This window comes from Channa argus, chromosome 6 (assembly GCF_033026475.1).
Source record: "Channa argus isolate prfri chromosome 6, Channa argus male v1.0, whole genome shotgun sequence".
NCBI classification, from domain to species: Eukaryota; Metazoa; Chordata; class Actinopteri; order Anabantiformes; family Channidae; genus Channa; species Channa argus.
In genome coordinates, this window is record NC_090202.1 from 4798354 (window position 1) to 4819821 (window position 21468).

The 21468-nt window shown below is 39.3% G+C and overlaps 2 protein-coding genes across 3 annotated transcripts; both read left to right on the top strand.

The window, feature by feature from the left end:
* The first annotated feature begins 220 nt into the window (after positions 1-220).
* Positions 221-13462, top strand: LOC137129113 (POU class 2 homeobox associating-factor 2-like). Its single transcript, XM_067507979.1, has 5 exons — positions 221-702; positions 1741-1841; positions 10048-10087; positions 10204-10508; positions 11942-13462. Exons 1-5 carry the CDS (start codon positions 693-695, stop codon positions 12362-12364), a joined length of 879 nt encoding a protein of 292 aa, XP_067364080.1. The 5' UTR covers positions 221-692; the 3' UTR covers positions 12365-13462.
* A 2122-nt stretch (positions 13463-15584) lies between these two features.
* On the top strand, positions 15585-20545 carry linc.pou2af1 (lnc RNA pou2af1). 2 transcript variants are annotated; one of them, XM_067507982.1, is made up of 5 exons: positions 15585-15725; positions 17574-17674; positions 18063-18105; positions 18890-19221; positions 19932-20545. In XM_067507982.1, the coding sequence occupies exons 1-5, from the start codon at positions 15719-15721 to the stop codon at positions 20277-20279; spliced, it is 831 nt and encodes a 276-aa protein (XP_067364083.1). In that variant the 5' UTR covers positions 15585-15718; the 3' UTR covers positions 20280-20545. The 2 variants fall into 2 exon arrangements, with proteins under 2 accessions (XP_067364083.1, XP_067364081.1); XM_067507980.1 differs by having other exon boundaries at positions 15586-15725; positions 17571-17674.
* Positions 20546-21468: the final 923 nt, after the last annotated feature.

Sequence of the window (21468 nt, forward strand, 5' to 3'; positions counted from 1 at the left end):
TCCTTTAAACACAAGGTTGAGGTGACTCATTTGTTTTTACTTGCTCAGAGTGTTTTGTACAAAGTTAAGTTTGCTCTGAGTAGAAAATTGCACATAAGGCACTTTTATGCTGTTTGCAGACACAAGAAGATGCTTTGATGCATTCTGACCTGTTACTTCTGTAGGTATTTTTTTTTCCCAAACACACACACACACACACACACACACACACATACTCATATGCCACAAACCAGCAGCGAGAAAATTCCTGCAGCTACAAGTCAAAATGTGGAAACAATATATATCCCTTTAAATTCAGATGATGAGCAGAGGGATTCAGGGAGGAGTGACATGCTGCTTCCCAGTCTCTCTTCCATGCTCCTGATGCTTTCAACCCCTAATCTTGACTGCACATGCAAATAGTGTAAAAAACGTCCCTACCATATATTTGCATTTAAACAAATAGATAAAGGTCATTTTGAAAAGCTGCCTCCTCATGACTACACTGTGAGGTTACATGTTCCATGTGTCCCTGCCCTCCTGACAACGTGGTTAAAGCTCCCATCGTGGCATGCCACACCACAGTATGTTGCTGCACACTGGGATTTAACTACTGTAAGCAAATACAGCAGAGGGAGAACAGTGAGGCCTGTGTGTGTGTGTGTGTATGTGTGTGTGTGTTGTGAGTGTGTGTCAGACTGCCCAACAGCATCATGGACACAGGTAAGACAAATTTCGTTCATATACATGTTAACAGCGGCTTCTGCAGTCAATGTTACTGTTGCAAATGTAATATTTTATATTTCTAAACTAAGCTTCCTGTTAGTTTACATTTCCTGAGCATGTGCATGGGAGGAAAGTGAACAGGCCCTGTTTTATTATACTTTGTATTTTTAGAATTATTTTATGAGGTCTGTATTTACCTTTTGTGATGTTGATATTCCATAGAAAAATTGTTGATTTAATGCTTGTGTTGCAAGGGATGTGTGAATAAATGTGTAGTTGACCTCTGACACAAATCTGTATTTGATATTTGTAAGTGTTTGATATTTGTTTGCTACTTCATTTCAATCACAAAATCAAAAAACTTACAGATGATATTTAGTTTTCTGGTGAAGCAAAAGTGATGAATGTTGACTTTAATTTTTTTTTTTTAAAAATGATCAAATCCCCCAAAAATTTATTAATCTCACTGAGTGACAAGTTGGGTCTTATCTAAAAGATCCATTCAAAAACCGTGGATCTTTTACATAAAGTTTTTTGCATGCAATTTCCGTTTGCATAATAAAGTTTGCATTTTCATTGAGTTTATGCTTCTGCTTCCCAGGAATGTCCCCAAATCACACCAGCACACATGTGAGATTTTGGACAACCCAAATGCTTGTAGGATGCATGCATGCAGAATTTCTCCTTAATCTTTGGAAATACTCAAGATTTTGTCTTTCAAACATCACAGCCCCCCTCCCCCACCCCCCTGTTTTCCTTCATTATGAGGTTTTGGCGAGTTGTTTGGAGTAAATTGCCTCTTTTTAAGCAGTCCATTTGCATTGACCAAACCAAAGGCAATTTCCATGACATTTACAGACCAATCCCAAAGAGCCATTCACCTATATGCATAAAACTGTGAAAGATTCAAATGAACAAACATTTGTGGGGATGGATGAAAATTTGTATGAGTTTGGGTAACAAGTTAAACTGTTTCTGGATTTCTGTCAAATACTTATAGTGTGTGTAAATCGCAAACTGTTCTGCTCCGTCCAGAATATTCAAAGAGAGTGTACCAAGGCGTTCGAGTCAAGCATACAGTCAAAGACCTGCTGGCAGAGAAGCGATCCCGACAGACAAATGGACCAAGATACAGTGTAAGCACAAACTGCTCTGCTTTTGTCCCATCCTGTCTCTAACCACTTCATTTTTCTCTACAAACCAAACATTGCAGCCACAGTTGACATTCTGCTGGAGGCACAATTAAGAGGTTGTCTTTTAAAAATGTCCTTTCCTTGTTTACATTTTGGCATGTTTTGTGCATTAACGATCCCTGGTTGATCCATTGACCACCTGGATCCCCCCACCTTCTGTCTCTGCTCCTCTTGAGTATTGCAAGGCTAATCTGTAAATAGCTGAGCACGGTTGTGTGTGGAGAGGGACACAAAGCGCCAAGGTCCATTCTTAGCTCACAAAAGAGCACTGATACAATGCTCGCAATGGCGACAGTCATGACCTTCCCCGAGGTGGAGGTGGGGGCAGGGTGGCAGGATTGAGGTGGGCAGGTAGCACGGAGAGGCAGAAAAGGGGCAGTGCAGGAGGCTGCCTATGCAAAGTTTGATGCACGCACACCTGCCAGCCGACATTGTCCTCTGCTGTGTACAGGCCACAGACAAAACTCCTATTGTTGTCTCAGAAACAGACACTAACACACACTCTCTCTCCCACACACACAGAAATCAGCTTTAGAAGTCTGCATGCACAAGCAGGACTGGCTTTTCATTCTCAACAACAAACAACTTGTCAAAAGGCTTTTACAAGACAGTAATCACTTTTGGTTTTCTGTTGAGCATTGGCATTTCCATCCATAGATACGTCGGCCGCAAATGACTCAGTTAATGGTGGGATTCAGTGAAAAGCCAAAGAGAAAATACCGTTAGATAATACAATGGTCCTTGTGACATTTTCAGGCCCAGAAGTGACTTTTTGTTCCAAACGTGCTTTGACATTAAGGTGAAGCCTCGCAATCGTTCATTGTCTTGTAATCATCGGCAGATCCCATGACAATACCAAAACCAACCATGATCCCTTAAATCTCTCTCTTTTTGTAAGCAAAATTATCTCTTGCATCAAGTGTGAGACTGAGGCCTGACAACATCTCTTAAGGACACATGTGACTGTTGCAAAGATGTGGAGGCAGCTGTAGGTTGGAGAGAAATGTCATTATCAGATGTCAGAGAGTCCACAGATGTCATAAATGTTGACCCAAATGTCTAAACATACATTACTTTGTGCAGCAGGCTGAAGTAAGCCAGTTAATCGTATTGTGCGTGTGCAACATCTCCTGTGGAATCATAGTGATTTGCATTAGTCGGGGCATTAATTTGTTAAAAAATGTGTGATTTCACATGTTGGAATGAAGGAACATGTCACCCAGTGCAGCAGCGTGTCTGGCTGAGGTATTTTAATCATGTCTGGATAACAAAAGACAAACTGTGGCACAAACAAACAAGCTAATCCAGGCTGCAGACTGTGTAGAGGAAATTCACTATTGATTTTAACATTTGTATAGTGATTATTCTAAAACACTCCTTAAAATTTGACCTCATGTTCATCTGAAAGTTTTACATAAAATTGAATTTCCATCTATACTGACCTCCAACCTAATCAACCATATACAGTAGATCAATTGTCCAATTGTTTACTCTCTGCACTGACTAGCAATGCATCATTCAAGAACACTATGCTATTTTAAAAAAATTACAAGAGTCATTAAGTCATGACTACCCAGTACATGCTTTTGTTCCATATCGTTCATAAAACCCCATACTGTAGGTAGTTAAGCACCCTGAGTTGACTGTAAGTGGCACAGGAGCAGGCCGAAATTGGTGACATTGGGCTATTTTATGGGATGGGAGAGGCTGCTGAGTGTAGTTTCTATCAATGAGAAAGTGGTGAATAATAGTCTAACATTTAGCTGGTTAGGAGATGGACAACCTGACCCACTGCACTAGGAGAATGTAATGGGCTATGCTGCTGACTGAATGCAAATGAGGCAGGATGCCTCACGGTGCTGTCAGGCATGACCTGTAAAGAGCTACTACACCTGCTGTAGCTCCAAAAGGGGGCTTTTACACATTCACATATCATATAGTATCTAAAAATATCTATCTACACCAATGACCTGAAGACTAATAAAATATCCCACAGCCCTAAAGTGAATTGTTTGGATGCATTGAAGCATATCATGAAGTAGCTGTGTGTATTTCACCTTTGTTGTCATGGTTGCAACAATGAAGATGCAGCAAAGGTGAAAAGAGTCAGCCTTCATCATTTCATACACTTGTGTTGTGTGTCTAAGCACCAGCGTATGACTTTGTCAGTGTTAGCTAACTTTAGATAGCTGTTGCTGTGTGAGTTTACAGCTGCTCTCTTCTTATCACACTGTTATCCACTGTCTTAGCATTCTCTCTTATCCCTTATCTGAGACTTGTGGCCGCAGTTCAGCAAACATGGCTTGTTGTTATTTTAAGGAAATTTAATTGTGAGTGTATGTTGTTGTGAAATATTTTTTTTCTAGGCATATTTTTATGATAAAGTGTAGATGTTTCTAGGTCACTCTTCCTACCTTTTCAGTGAAAAGTGAGCATGTATGTTTATAAATGATGTCAAGAGCTAAAACTAAACTAAAAGCTACCCCCATCTTTCTGTTACTATAATGCTGCCCTTTTAGATCAGAGAATAAAAGGCCATTGAGAGAGAAGAACCAACTCTGACCGCAGAGTCAGCCTCCTCATGTCAGAACAAGGCCAACCACAGTCACTATATAAAGCTCTTACATAATTTTGCCCCATCAGTTTCTCTTTTCAGGCCTTTCCATAGGGGTGGACTGCCCGAACATGTTGGTGTTACATAAATGTTATGGGTAATGTAGTAAGCTTAATAATGTGACAATTATAAGTCAAAGTCTGTCCGGGCTCTTTCGGTATGTCTCTGGGGACAAATGAACAAAAAGGCATCAAGAGCTCTGGACTTAAGTGACTCCTGTTAGAAACTGACGTGTAATTTAAAAAAATCCTGTCCCTGAATATTTACGAGCATAAGATGTAATGGGGGAAAATTCTTAAAAAAGCTGCACATTTGTTGACATCATTAAATGTGAAATAGGTGTGAATGTTTTTAAATATCAGTAACAAATGTAAAAAAAAAAAATGTTTAGTGCTTTGCGTAGGAAGCAAGAGCATTTTATGTGAAATATGACGAATAAATCTATCATCCTTACCCCAACCCATCCTCCACACACACATATAAACACATGGACTGTCTGAGCTTGAACTCCCTGATTTCCATACGCAGCCTTCAGAGATGCACTGAGCCGTACCTGGGCCACATGAGGAAGTCTTGGCTCTGGCAAATCACATTCAAATTCTGTCCTCAAAATTTGCTTGCCTCCCAGCCAACACAGGCATAATATCAACTCTTTCATGTTAGCAATATGCAAACAAGCCAGTCCTGTAAAACCCTGTCTGTGTCTCTCTGCTGGATGCTGCCTCTGCACGAATCTATGTGACTGATACATAAAATGATTCATGTTGGTAGTGAACATGTTCTTAAAGTCAAATGTATAGTCAAAAGTTTAGACACACCTTTTATTATTATTATTATTATTGATTTCAGCATTTTACATGAATACCAGAGACATCCAAACTATAAACAAGTGGGATTACAGTTTGTAGTACACAAAAAGGATTAAAACAAAGTAAATATATATGTTTTATATTTTAACTTCCTCAAAGTAAAGTACATCTACTTAACAATGTACAATTTTGGGTGATTTCTTCTTTACTTGAGTAGTTCTATTTTAAGGAATAGTTTTCACTACATTCCAGGGGCAAATATTGTACTTTTACTGCACTACCTATTTGGTTAGGTAGTGCACCTAATGTACGAATTGGACCTCAAAGTGCACTGCTTCTTATTCACCTATTCGCACTCACTATCACACACACTCATACACTGCTGGGGGAGTTGCTATGCAGCTGGCCAACACTCACCGGGAGCAACTAAGATTCGGTATAGTGTCTTGCTCAAGGACACTTCGACATGTGACCCGCAGTTGGTGGTTTTTTTTTAAAGATACCCTCTATAAATCAGACTTCAATATCACAAACTTTATTTTCACACAAAAATGCAGAAAAACTACAGCTAGTGATTTGTTTATTCACTTAAACTTATATTAATGTGATAAAATGTAACGGAAACTTGTTTAATGCCTACAACACAGAGACAGAAGATTTATTGAAGGGAATATGAGAAAGAGGAACTAGATTATGGGATGAACAACTGGCATTTACCTGCTGTGCTCCTGCATATAAACTTGTGCTATGGAGACATAAATTGTAGAGTTAGTTACATGTAAAATTTGAATGAGGATTGCAATTTTTTTGCCATAAATATAAAAATTTATAAATAGGTAGTAGGTTATCCTCTGAGCAGGGATAATCTCCTGTCACTCAGTAAGTTGTGTTTTCCTGCCGACATTTATCTGTTCGGATTCTTTTTATTTTTTTGCTAAGTTCTTAGTATCTCTAGTTGCAGTTAACATATACAACATATATAGTATGTCATCTTATCTAAATATATTCATAGAAATCAAATCATAGGCAATTGATTTAAATGAAGATTTAAAAAGTGATTCCATTCCACTGTTTTCCTGAACACAGACGATTAACACAATAAAGTCACTACACTCATAGAGGATCATCAGGCCTACTAGAATCTGAAAAGATTTCCCACCAGCAACTTCAGTAAAAAGGTGATAGACTGTTTACAATACCTCATCTGAGACCAAGTCATCAACAGGGTGACCTACCACTTCCTGTATGGAGTCTCCAAGATACACAAGGACCCAAGGAAGGAGCCAGAAACTGGATGCTTGTTGAAACCATGGTATCCTTTGGTGTTCTATCCCTGTTCACCAGCATCCCCACCACTGCAGAGAATCACTAGGAGAAGATTAGAAGAGGACAGCACCCTGAACAATAGAAGCAACCTTAACTTGGAACTGATCAGCTGCCTCCTGGACATGTGTCCAAAGATCCAATACCTCATACAGACAACCACCAGTTTCACCTGCAGTGCCTTGCAAAATTATTCCTATCCCTTAAAAATTTTCACATTTTTTACAACCACAAATGTAAATGTATTTTATTAGGATTTGTGTCATAGACCAACACAAAGTGGTGCACAATTGTGAAGTGAAAGGAATGTTTTTTACAAATAAATATCTGAAATACGTTGCATGCATTTGTTTTGAGCCCCTTATACTCTGATACCATCAACTAAAATCCAGTGCAACCAATTGCCTTCAGAAGTAATCTAATTAGTAAATAGAGTCCAACTGTGTGTAATTTTATCTCAGTATAAATACACCTGTTCTGTAAAGCCCTCAAAGGTTTGTTAGAGAACATTAGCGAACAAACACCATCATGGAGGCCAAGGAACACACCAGATAGGTCTGGATAGGTCAGAACTTTAAAGCAGGGTTAGGTTATAAAAAAAATCTCCCAAGCTTTAAGCAACTCACAGAGCAATCTACAATCTATCGACTGAAAATGGAAAAAGTAACGCACAACTGCAAACCTACCAAGACACAGCCGTCCACCTTAACTGACAGGCTGACCAAGAGCCCGATGATATCTCCTGAGGAGCTGCAGAGATCCACATCTCAAGTGGGAGAATCTGTCCACACGACAACTTTTAGTCGCGCACTCCACAAATTTGGCCTTTATGGAAGAGTGCCAAGAAGAAAGCCATAAAAAGTCGCCACAAACCATGTAGGGGACACAGCAAACATGTGGAAGAAGGTGCTCTGATCAGATGAGCCCAAAATTTAACTTTTTTGCCTAAATGCAAAATGCTATGTGAGGCAGAAACCTAACGCTGCACATCACCCTGAACACACCATCTCCACCATGAAACACAGTGGTGGCAGAATCACGTTGTGGGGATGATTTTCTTCCGCAGTGACGGGGAAGCTGGTCAGAGTTGATGGGAAGATGGATGGAGCCAAATACAGGGCAATCTTAGAAGAAAACCTGTTAGTCTGCAAATAACTTGGGCCTTGGGGGACTGAGACGGGGATTCACCTTCCAACAGGACAACGACCCTAAACATAAAGCTGGAGCTACAATAGAATGGTTTAGATCAAAGCGTATTCATGTGTTAGAATGATCCAGTGAAACTCCAGACCTATATCCAATAGAGAATCTGTGGCAAGACTTGAAGATTGCTGTTCACAGATGCTCTTCATCCAACCTGGTTGAGCTTGAGCTATTTTGCAAAGAAGAATGGGAAATATTTTACTCTCTATATGTACAAAGCTGGTAGAGACATGACCCAAAAGACGGCTGTAATTTCAACGAAAGGAGGTTCTACAAAGTATTGACTCAGGGGGCTGAAAGCAAATGTACGCCACACTTTTCAGATATTTTTATATATAATGGCCTTTATATATATTTTTATATATTTATAATTTTTCTTTGACTTCACAATTATGTACCACTTTGTGTTGTTCTGTCACATAAAATACCAATAAAATACATTTACATTTGTAGTATTACATGTAAAATTTGAATGAGGATTGCAATTTTTTTTTTACCATTTTTAGCAAAAATTTATAAATAGGTAGTAGGTTATCCTCTGAGCAGGGATAATGATTAATCTCCTGTCACTCAGTAAGTTGTGTTTTCCTGCCGACATTTATCTGTTCTGATTCTTTTTATTTTTTTTGCGAAGTTCTTAGTATCTCTAGTTAAAATACCAATAAAATACATTTACATTTGTGGTTATAATGTGACAAAAGGTAGAAATCCATTTGCAAGGCACTGTATTGTTTCCAACATATACATGGAGGGAGTGGAGAATAAAGAACTCCTTCATGTGAACAGCACTGACCCACTGCTTCTGATATGTAGATGGGTGAAGATCAAGACCACACAAATGCGGGGGACATTACACGAAAGTTCTCCAAGGAGGACCCCAATAACAACAAATTGGCCTTCATGGACTGTGTTGTTAGTGTTAGAGAGTGAAGAAATAGAAATCTACAGGAAACCCACACACATAGACCAGTACCTTTTTGACTCCCACCATCCACTGCAACACAAACTAAGAGTCATCCGTAACCTGCACCACAGGGAAAACATTCCCACCTCCACGGAAGCCAAAAAAAGGAAGATGGAAATCTGAGGACTTGGCACATACATGAAACAGCGATGAACAATGTGGCAGATAGGTGCAAAATTATCAGTGGGAGAAATAATAACAGAAAAACAATGTTACAATTATTAATATACGTACATACTGACAAATATGTTGCCAAATGTAGAATTAATAGGTACAATAGCTTATCTTGATTTATGTAGCATCTTCGGGAATATCTACATCCTACTGTACTGCATCAAAGGCAAATCCCTTTACACTCAATCCCTCTTCTCTGCATATTTGACAACACAATTTTTTTGTCTTTAAAGTACAGTAAACATGAGTGGATCTGAAATGTAACAAATGAGCTTGACTTTAAAAAAAAGGAAAAACAAGTGGATTTAATCCTCTGCGTTTGGTATCCAGTCTGCTCTACTACCACTTTCCATTGTGCGTCCTGACCATGTACTGCACCTTGAGTCTATCCTTCGCTGTGCAACAGCAGCTTTGACTCTGTATTTAATTATGGATCATGTCAGGATTCTGGATGGATTTAGAGACAAACAGGCAGTGAACATATCATTTTGTGTTGAGTTTTGCTGTTCTCTAACATGTTGAACTTTTTGGTGGTTTTGTATCACACCTTCTACATTAACTGTAAAATGTTAAAACTCATCTTTGATCCACTTCAAGGCAGAAAGGCAGTGAAGACAAATTAATTATGGAAAGCGCCAGGAAATAATATAAAATTAAGTCATAAATATAATATAAATAACAATGATAGTCAACGAAACTCTGATTATTCAAAAAATGATAAAGTTAGTTATCAGTTCAGACTTAATAATAAATTCCATTACTCATCCTTGATTATTGGTTCACACAATTCTTTCTTATAACTTTCTAATTGTATTATAATCTTTTAAACACTTTGGTTTCCTCAGACACTATAAACCCCAGTGATGTGACTCCATGTGATACTTTTTTTGGCATTCTAAAAAAAATGAAGGGTAATAAACATTGGTCGGCATAAAAAAGTGATAAAATGGAAGGAATCTTGACATGAAGGATAGAGACTTGTTGACTGGTGAGAAAGAAATGATCAATTTCACTTTATTCACACCTGAAAACCTAATGTCATATCCTGTGTTTCTCTCACAGGGAGGATCGTCCACCTCACCCTCATTTGTCCAGGTGCCAGGTGAGACTCTCTTCACTGTAAACACCATCTGAATCAGCACCCAAAGAATCTAAAGTGGTTTCATGTTTTAGGAACACTGTAATGAGAATGAGTATTCTTTCTGTTACTCTCTGCAGGGTCTCATATGCTGCCTAGCTACTATGGCATGAGGCGTCCCTACATCTCAGACTCAGAATTCTGTCCGTCCACAAAGCAGTTCTCCCCTGATGTCTACTCCTCTACCCTCGGGGGTAAAACTCTGGGCTGTGAACCCTCCACCATGAGCAGCTACTCCTCCCTCATTGACAGCTACTACCCAGAGACCTTTGGCGATTATCGCAGTGCTGCCGCCTTCTCCAGCTCTGGAGGATCCTTCCTGCCTTCTTCGGCCCTCTCATCCCTACTGCCTCCCTTTACTGGAGAGTCCTCACATTTATTTCTGGTATGGATTCAGGATTACAGTGGTTGTCATGGCTACTCATAAAGCACATTTTTGAAATGTCCACGACTGAGATACGGACTTAGGGAAGGTCATTCCAAACACCTGCTTTATTTATTCCACAACCAGCTTTACATATATTGTCACTGTGTGTCCAAGTTTTAACCATAGCTAATCGTTTGAGGTTATGTTAGAAATTCCTGACGTGATGCTTTACCTTTAATCTCCTAAATATACCTCTACTGATTGTAGCTGAGCAATTTACTAATCTGGGTCTTATAATCTTATCTTTGTTGAGGTGAAAATGGCAGACAAGCTTAAAGATGATGATTTTAAAGCATGTGCTTTTTCCAGTCCATGGTGATATAAAACATGGCAGATTTGTGCCATGAACTGATGTTTTGGTTGTTCCCTTACTACCTATATTCTGGATGTATTTTTTTTTTTTTTTGATATGTTCAAATTGTGATTTAAAGGGCATTTGGTCCGCACATCTCAAAGAGAAGGACATTTAAAGACTAGAAAAGTTCTTAAAAGTTAAATAAAAACAAATTGTGGAAAAGCCCCCTACTTAATTGGTAACAGGTCAGTTTAATGACTTTGTAGAAAAAGAAAATTTCTCTTGTTTAATTAGCACAGTTCAAATTCAGCATCTGTGATTGTGTGAGGACACATTAATACACACAGCATAATTAACTTGCAAATCCATGGAGGCTTCATTAATGCTGAATGATATATAGCAGATTTTGAACAACATACTCTGCTATCCAGACCCCGTCTTTTTCAGTGAAGGCCCTGCTTATTTCAGCAACACAATACCAAAGCACATTCGGCACATATTACAACAGCTTGGATCACTGGCAAAAGAATCCAGGCGCTGAACATGGCCTGTCTGCAGTCCAGAGCTTTCACCCACTGAAAACATTTGAAACATTTTAAGGTGAATGTGAAATTAATTTGCTTTAAAAATTAAATGAATTGGTAAATACCTACAGAGTGTGTCCATGTCCCAAACATATAAAAATATAATAATAATAAGAAGAAGAAGAAGAAGAAGAAGAAGAAGAATTTCTGTTTCACCAGTGCTGCCATACATTAAATGTGAATGTTTCCCAAAAAAGGGACGTTGCTCGTCAAATTTTAAGTGTCATTTTAAAAAAATTTTAAGCACTACAATTATTTATATCCACTGTAAAAACGTTTTGTTCACAATTTATGTAAAATGACCTTTTAAAATAACATTTTGGAATTTATTAGGAAACAGGTGACCTGTTTAATTTTGTTCAGGGGAAATATAATGACATCACATCTTTACAAAAGCACACCTGTTGTGAAAGGAAACCGTTGTTGTGACAGTATCTGATAGCATGTTTCCTTTTATCAGCACAGGAAATAAGTGAATGAGTGACTCATCCTCTCTTCTCTTCCTGTTTCAGAGAGATTCATGGGACCAGTCAGTTTCTGAACCAGTATCTCAGGTGGACCCTCTTTGTCCGGACAGCCTGGCTTCCATCAGTGTCCCACCGTCCATGCCCAGCCCTGAGCCCCCGAGTAGCCCCTCACAGTACCGGGCCCCGAGCCGAGGCTCTCCCAGCAGCCAGGCCTACACCCTGCACTCCCTGGAAGATGCTCACTATCACCCTCTAACTACCAGCAGCTCCTACTCTGTCCCCTCCTCCTCTTCCTTCCCCTGCCCTCCATACATGGGCAGCTCTGTCAGCGACCTGGTGACCAAGATGGTGACGGATGAGGCAGACGGCCACGGTGGCCTCCCACCCAGTAGTGAAGCTCACGCCTCCTGGGCTAAAGAGGATGGGGGGAGCGCCTGGTCACCCTATGAGATCAGGAGGGCCTATTGACTGGATGACAGGCCTCAGGTTGAGACTTAAAAGGAAGATGGAGCTTTTATAGATAGTTAAACAATTAACTTCACAAGCACTTGACCAGTGCCTTGAAAATTCACTAAGAGATGTTTTGTTGAGACAATTTCAGTGCTTTCCCAAGGATCATATTATCCATATTATCAGTGAAATTACGTATTTGTAAAAAGGTTTGTTTGTCTGTTTTGTTTGATTTGTGTAAAAAGGAGTGAAAAATGTGGACTTGACCAGAAAACATAACTCAGTGGTGTAGTGAAGTTACACAATGTGAACATGTTACACGAAAAAGACTGCAGAAAGTACAAGTAGCTCAACTAATTTGGAAAATTGTGCTTTAGTGAAATGTGCCATAGCCTAAAAACTGTATCTGTGTGTAAGGGAGAATAAAGTAGGGTTTCAGATGGGTGTGAGACTGATCTTTGTAACACTTTGACGCCACCTGCTGTGCTTGTGAAAACTAGTTACAGTAGCACAGGAGCAGAGAAGCCAAGATATATAGTTAAAATGTCCAGTCTCAAGAAAAAAAACTTGCTGGTTTAGCACACGCCCATCTCCTTAAGAACCCTTTGGTAAAGTTATCTGTCAGTTCATGATCCACATCTTTAAAACATTTCTACATGTGATATTAGACTCAGAATTTGTATTTGACGAGAAGAAGCAAGCCTTCATTAAGTCCCTTTAAAATGCATTCAAAGACTAATAATTCATATTAAACTGAATGTTTAAACTATTTGAAACAATGCATTGTATTAATGAAATTTCAGTTAATTTGTGTCCCATGTGAGTGGAGATGTGGACAGTTGCATACCCTCGCCGTTCGTGATAAAACTAAAGCTTGACACATATAAACAGGATATACGACATTTTCTTTTCATGCGAGATGTCAGGAAACTATGACAAGAATGGTGAACCTGGAATAAGTAAAGAATAAATCCTACATTTCCTTAGTAAATTATTATTTTATACCACCACTGAGAATGATATCAAACAACTATGCTGGATCACATCCTGCTGACCATTTAAGTCTTTTATTTATCAATAAAGCACATGAAGAGGCAACTGTGGTGCAGGATGTTAGAGTGGTTGTCTACCAACTTTGCAGTTGTTGGTTCGATCCCCGGCTCACATGTTGAAAGTGTCCTTGAGCAAAACACTGGTGGAGATGATTCAAGCTGCATTTCTGCTGTGTTAGAATATAATAATAAATAAGATTGATGTGAAGTGCCTCAAGATTTTGAAGCTGTCGTGTCCTATTGCTTACTATTCGCTTTTTGACAAATAAGCTTTATTGAAATATGACTGGATTTTGCAGTGTGTTCCTATAAAGCTATTACCTTAGTAAACACACATTCTAATTTATAGGCAAGTTTACAATGAATAAAGATCTGAGTACATATTACAAATAATCAAACAATTATTTTGGGTAGACTAATTGTATTTCAAACACACCAAATAGGACAGACCTCCTTTATCGAACTTTAGAATATGCTTGATGTAGCACAGACATTTCAGGAGAAACCCCTTCACCAGTGATCTACTCATCTAAAGCTGATACAAATGACAAGTTCCAGGTATGTATACATTGAATGACACATAGTGACACACGGCACTTCCTCAAACTGAAAGTCAAAAACAATGTGCAATGAAATTAGTTAAAAACACTTGCTGTCAAATGTATTATTGTTTGTTTGTTTGTTTGTTTTGTTTTTTACATTTGATTGCAGTAATCGATGCCAGTTTATTCAGTGCAGTCCGGGGCACCGGAAGAAGTTGTGCGTTATGACCACGAGGTGGAGCCTCTGTACCGCAGCTGCAGCTGGAGTCTAGTGTAGTGGAGCTGCTAAGCGGGAAGAGGAGGGAAATAAAAGAGCGTGAGAAAGGGAGCAATATGGATGTGATGGAGCCGATTGAAGAAGAGTGAAGAAGTCTTTGTGTGTGAAGTGAGGAGGGAAGTTTGTGACAAGTGGCTGAGTCTTTATATGAGACACAACAATTAGTCAGAATGTCAACTTTTCTTTATAGACTACTTGGCCTGCTGCAAATATTTACTCTATAAGTGTAGTAATAACAGTGACAATAGTTAATGACTGTATTAATATTTATACTGAGGTTTATAGGATGATGAATTACATTGTATCAGTCTAAGAGACCGAATTACTCCAGATGTTTACAGTAATGATGTTAATGATGATGTACAGCAATGTTACTAGCAATGATGTGAGTTGAGTTGAAAATATGTCCAAACTTTATATTTCTGCTGTAATTTCTTATAATTTAAATATAATCATATGCAACCTTTATCCTAACAGTACGTAAACATACCACAAAATGTTATCAAGGTTGATATTAACATTTTATTAATGGCTGCTACAGAAAGAGTTGTTTTTAACTATTATTAAAACATAAATACATTATTTTTAGTTTTTGCCAACTGTGGTTAATTCGGATGAAAGTGTTTAGGTTATGTACAAAGACGATGTCTTTAAATATGATTCATATGTCTGGCTTTTGTTTTCTTGGAAACTCATTATTATAGAATTATTATACTTGTTTATTATACATGTATATAAAAAATTCTTAATAATAATGCCATAAAGTGTAGGAGCTTCACAGTCTCCTTCTCGCAGTTCTGTGAGCAGACTGTGCTCACACAACACTTGCTGTAGGAGCTTAAAGGCCTGCGATGCCAAAGATGGCTACTGCCCTTTGCCACGCCCACTTCTCTCCCACTTTTATGTGTTTTTCCTCTGAAATAAAGCTTTAAAATACTCTTTGAGCTTATTATTGACATGTAGATTGGCCTCAGCAAACGTGTGACTGCAAATTAAAGGTGATTAAAGGTGTTAAAGTTGCGCACATGAAGCACCCAGAGTTGTAGAGCTTAATGAGGGGGTGTGATGCTGTGACATTACAAAAGGAAGATAAAATTAATAAAAGTATGGTTTCCTTTTGGTCAAATTATAAAATTCAACTATATTACAATAAAGTAGATTTTATACAATGTCCATGCGTATTGATTTTTGATGAAAAATTGAAATAAGTCGGTTGCCTCTGAATATTCAAATTGAAAGTAACGCGCAATCAAATCATTGTCAAATCATTGAGTTCTAGGGGTTTTAAATAGTAGGCATGGAGGGAGAAAATCTCAAACTAATATGTCCCCAGCTATATTACTAAGGTGTTGTATGCCCTGACTCTGCTCTAAGACATTTGCGGTGACATTTTTGGAGACTTTTGAACAAATTTCGTTCTTGGCCATTTTGCTGAGGCAGAAAAAGACGTAGTGGAGTCCCATTGGTCTTCTCCAGAGAGCCTGTCCTCATCCCTGCCATCATGTCTGGTGAGTTTCACATTGGATTTCTTTGCACTTCTGGAAATAATTTTGTATTTTCATTTTCACCTGTTAGAAAAGAGAAGGGGAGAAATAAAAATAATATTTATTAGCAAAAATTAAAAGCACACCTGAGTAACGTGTCAAATGAGTGAAGTTGTTCCTTTAAAGATGTTTAGTTCATCACAGATTGAAATCAGAATATAAAATAACTAATAACAATCACACAGTAATTTATATCTGATGTTTAATCATACCAATTTCCTCACTGATGGACAGATTAGGAAGGTCGATTTTTCCCCATTCACACATTAACATGAGTACCGACTTTAATGTATTCGTTTTGTGTTTAATTGCCGGCTATTGACACGCATCAGGACATGAACGTGATCATTTTTCAAAGACTGATTTTTTTTTTTTTTTTTTTGTAAATAAGATGAATTTCTGGAATGAACATTTAAGCCAGATCCTCTGCACCCTGGGTGCGTAACCGTGCGTTATGAATAACCGTGTTCGAGTGGGATGTGTCTGCTGTGTAATTTCGGATCACTGTTTGCCACATTTAAGACAAATCATGAAGTAGCATTTAGCCGTATGAATATTTATCAGGTGAGGTTTCGCAGCCGAGGCTTCGTCTCTTATCAAATCGCCTTTTTCCCAAACGGCTCGTCACTGCCAACTGCTTGAAATTACGCCTTTAGGCATTAATTATGTGCACCTATGCGAGAGGTTCTTTCTCAGTACCCCAATCCAGCTTCACCTATGGACAAATTGCGGCCAATAATTATTTCCTGTTAAAGCACCATAGTATTTTTCTGTCACATCCCCAATGTAGGGGCAGGGGTAATTTGAATAAAGTAACAAAGACTGGAGGATGAATTATGAAACGCGTGGGGCTAAAATCGCTGTCTAACCTTTCCACAAGACGATGTGATCAATCTGAAGAAGCCTTTTACTTTTATTTCATAACCGGACACAGGCAACGTGGCGATCGAATAGATTCGACGGTTTTCATTGATAGTTACGACGCTGCATTTAACCAATTCAAACTTTTAAATCAACTCCTATACATAATGTTACCTTAGATCAACAACACCAGCGCGTTCACTACTAAAAGTTCTGTTTTCATCACCGATCGTTTCACAGACACGCCGCAGCCCTTCGTAGTTTTTACGCAGTCGCTCGGAGTATATTTATCCGACTTTTCCAAAAAGATCTTATGCGTATTTCAACCCCTCAGAAGGATCTAGGTTTCTTATTTTTATCGTTCAGTCTACCAGATCTGCGTTGACAAACCAAATTCGATACTTACCGAAGCGCATTTTTGCCGCTTTCCTCTATTGTTGACTTGGGTGGGGTGGCTCAGGAACGCAAATCGCACACAAGCTTCAGTGAAAGAGTGTGCCGACGGCGTAACAGGGGACGTGGTGCCGTAAAGAGTCTCCCTTGACCGAGCGCTATGGGGGGCTTTCAGATCGCAACAAGGGGTCGTAAAAACCTACAACCGTAGCGCCCAGTCAGCGCAGAATTATGCGCCTTTACGCACCGATAAGTCGGACAAAACTTTGGGCAGTGAGGCGACACGCATAGTTCCAAAACTTTGCTGTTTTTTAATAACATGTTGTATGTGTTAGTAAAAAAAAGGACACTTCAACAACACAAATCAGCAGTTTATTTGGTTTAACATTAATAATGGATGGCAGCATCCAAAAACAAAATCATTTAGAACATTTGTCATTGTTTGAAATAGATTGCGGGGGCGGGGGGGTAGCAATGTGAGGTGGACTGGAGAGTCTGCTATCATCCATTGAATGAGTGTTTAGTAAACTTTTGGGACATGCTTTTGTCTTCAAGCAGACAAACCGAGGGTGTACCTGGGCGTCCGAGTGAAGACGACGGTCAAAGAGCTGCTGCAGAGGCAAAGAGCCCGAGAGGCTAACAGCAAAAAAGTTAAAACGGTAAACCTCTCTCTCTCTGTGTGTGTCTCTCTCTCTCCCCCCACTCCCACCTTTACCCTTTATGCTGTTACTCCACCTTTTTTTAACTGTCACACAGAGCAGAGAGAAAAACACGCATTGAGGAAAGCAATAAACTACCCCAGTAAATGATCAACTTTCCCCTTCCAGGAAACATTCAAACATTGTTCAAAATCACACGCACAAGCACACGCATTTAGATTAACACACTTGCATGAAACATCGCACACACACAAACAAAACATCATAATATAAAGTTGCCAAGAGTCCTAGCAAATGCAAAGTTATGATTGAAAAATACACAGCTAACAGTCTTGTCTTTCTCCCTTTGCCTCTTTCTCTTCTTCCTTGTGCACATATATCCTCCCAGGACGGTTCGGATCTTCCGGATGTTTGTGCGTCCATTTCTCCAAGTAAGTTTACCCAGCAGCAAAATTCACGTTGAGCGTTTAAAAAAATACGGTCAGAGACACTAATGCAGCATTCAAATTTATCCTGACCTCCAGCAATCACAGGCTGCAAGTCTAAATTTGCATGCAGCTTGCACTGATCCGGTTAAAAAATCCAGCCATAACTACAATTATGAATCCTTTTGTTCAGTAAGCTGATAAAAATATTCCACCCTGATTGGAGCTATACAATTAAAGCAGATACTGAAGTTAGAAAGCAAAAATATATGGTAGTCCTTAATAACAGGCAGTAAGCTGACCAAAACTAGGAACAAAATATTCCTTTGAAAATCTCTATCATGATCAATTGCCCGGAACAATCGACCTGGGTGCAATTTTAACCAAGAGTTGGCAGCTACATTCCTTAAGTGCCGGGGCCCTTCTTATAAACCTAGGCTACATTCAAATGTGTTGGCTGATGGTGTAATGACATCACTCCTTTAACCTATAGGGCTATTTAAATATCTGCCTCCGACCTGCTTCCATGCAGAGGCCACTCTGCACCTTTGTCAAATCGCCCTTGGACATGTGCCTATTTATTTTCTAGATCAGCAGAAAGTGGGTCAGGAAAATAAATGCAAATTCAAGTGGAATTAGAAAATAAAATAACAAAGCTTTTAATTTGAAATGCAACAGCCCTTTGTACCTGAAAAGTAATGATGCATCGTTTAATTCGCAGTATATGATATGATTTTTCGCCACATTTTGCAAATATTAAATCAGAAATTATTATATTTTCTTTTGTCAGGTCGCTATGTGGACCCTCCTTCCGGATTTCCTCTTGGGGAAGCGAACAACGGCGGCGCACGAGCCCTCCAACTGCGCACCGCCTCGTTCAGCGTTCCGGAGGGCTCGTGCACTATGCACATGCAAGTGGAGACATTAAACGAGATGCAGCAGCAGTTTGTGGACACGATGTCGTGCAGTAATGGCTACAGCGGCAACAACAACAGCAGCAACAGCATCAGCAACAACAGCGACGGGAGCGGCTACAACGCCTCCCTACCTCCCCATCCCATCCTCCCGCTACCATGGTGCCATGGACTCTCCTTAGATGCGGAGTACTATGGACATGAGATGGTAGGTTTGTCCCACTGACACTGACAAAACTTTTGAAAAGTTGTTGTAGGTGTGAGCTCACCTGTCTCCCTTACACTGCATAATAAAGCATTTCCACAATTATGAGAATTAAATTTCAACTTATATGCGGCTCACAGCTCAGACAAACCTGCTGAAAAGTAGAATCTGTAGAATGTTCTGCCAAATGCTGAACAGGGGAGTGGTCTGGTTTAATTGGTAAACTCCTGTGGTTTTACAGTAATTAACACTAAATCCTTGAGCAACCTCAAATTGCATGGTTTTTGTATAGAGGTTTAGCTTGACTGTTTGTTCTTCGTGGAGGCTTGTGTTGGGGCTTGAATGCAGCACGTTGCCTAGCATTTAGAACTGTATATGTACATCCAGAGCAGCTATTGTGTTTTTCTTGGAACCAGAACTGTCTTTGCTTGACAAATTAATCCAACGCGTGCACATAACAGCAGGTAATAAAATGCTTAGCTGAAATCAACTAAGTTAAGTCATGTACACATCACTGGGGGATAAAGATTATTGTAGTAGCTTTAATGAAGGACTAATCAGCCAAATATACAGTGAAAACTGAAACAAAAGCACCACTCACAGGCATCTCCGCTGAGCCTGTGGCCTAGTATCACTTGGATGTCCCATGACAAATATGCAAACTCCTGCTCAAATTTATCCTCATGATCCTTCACGTCTTCTTCTCTGCTAAGGCTCCCTGTTCCCCACCGGAATCACTGAAGCTCTGCAGCCCCATGGATCACAACAGCTGCTCGCCTCAGGACTCTTTCTCCTCCTCCTCTTCCTCCTGCTATGACTCACCCACCCGGGTGGACTCCAGCTACCACGGCTTTGCCTCAGAGCACTACCAGCACTGCAATGTCCAAGACTGTTACTGCCTGCCCCACTGCTGGTCGGGTCAGCAGGAGAGCTTCCCTGCCCCTGAATATGCACCTTATTACAACCCCACAGACTATCCATACACCTACCCTGTGGAGGAGGACTGTTTTAAAAGGGATTTGCAGATGAGTTCTGAAATGTGTTACAATGTACTATGGTGAGACCTTCAACAGTATTGTTTTGTTTTGGTTTTTGGGGTCTGTAAATATGATTCAATTTAACTACTCCGTAAGGCTGTTTGCTTGATGATCCCCTTTTGCGTGTCAATGTGCAAGTTCTGACTTTTGCTTTGTTAGAGTGAATATGATGAATGGTGAGTGGTTGGAAATGACAGTATTCTTTCGTCACTGTTTTTTTTTTTACTGCTTAAAGTTATTTTCAAAGACTAAAACCTGTCATTTATACTAAATAAAATGCACAAAAATCACCAATGTGCTTCTGTTCTTTTAAAAGCACACTTGACATGTAGTACATTCAATTTTGCTTTTTGTGGAGTCACAATTAGTCAGTTTCACCAGTATCTGCAGTTTATTTCCTTAACAAAAGTAGTTATCTTGCAAGTTGTGTAAGATTGGGTCTCCTTCATTTATCATGTAGCTGTCACAAAAAAGTGCAGAAATGTTGGGAAAGAGCACAGATAACATGTTGGAGCTAAGCTGTAGTTAGAACAGAAGAGAAGGAATTTATTTCATCTGCAGAGGTTTACTACCAGTAACAGGAAATATATCATTATGTATGTTTATATATGAATGACTTGAACTGAATATATTAGAGTCATTTAATAAGCACTTAAGATGATAAAGGTTTTATATAATTAACCAAATGATTAAACAAAAGAAGATATCAAAGACTCACAGCTGAGCATGACAGCACATACTTAAAGGTTCAGGAAATCAGCAGGCAGACATTCGAGAGGGTGATTGGCTGCAATCTGGAATCCGTCCAGGACCTGCACAATTCCAGGAGCCTGAAGCTTAATATGACTTGTATAATTGTATCTTTTTTCACATTTTTGGCTTTTTGCACCAAAAGACAAACTCGTGTGAAAATCTACTTTGCAATAAACCTATGTCCAATAATTTCTAGAAGCTACTTGACTTGCTCTTTCAGTCCAGTCTTGTGTAGGCAGATCTCAAGTTTTAGTTTTTTTGCCATCAAAACCATCACAGCTAGATGTTCATATAGGGCAGCTGCACTCTTTTACACCAGAAAGATAAAGCCATTTTGTATTTGGATATGTTTCTGGATAACAGGTCAATAACATGCTAAAGAAAGCAAAATACCTTCAGAAGTGGATCAAAGGCAATAGAAAGAAATGGTCTTCTGAATTCAGGGACATTTTGTGTGCTC

What these genes read in the sequence shown, in the direction of transcription:
- linc.pou2af1 (XM_067507980.1), top strand. An exon ending in ACAGCAAAAAAGTTAAAACG is followed by an intron (nt 17,675 to 18,062) that starts GTAAACCTCTCT and finishes ATATCCTCCCAG; the next exon opens with GACGGTTCGGATCTTCCGGA. An exon ending in AGTACTATGGACATGAGATG is followed by an intron (nt 19,222 to 19,931) that starts GTAGGTTTGTCC and finishes TTCTCTGCTAAG; the next exon opens with GCTCCCTGTTCCCCACCGGA.
- LOC137129113 (XM_067507979.1), top strand. An exon ending in CAAATGGACCAAGATACAGT is followed by an intron (nt 1,842 to 10,047) that starts GTAAGCACAAAC and finishes TTTCTCTCACAG; the next exon opens with GGAGGATCGTCCACCTCACC. An exon ending in CTCATTTGTCCAGGTGCCAG is followed by an intron (nt 10,088 to 10,203) that starts GTGAGACTCTCT and finishes TACTCTCTGCAG; the next exon opens with GGTCTCATATGCTGCCTAGC.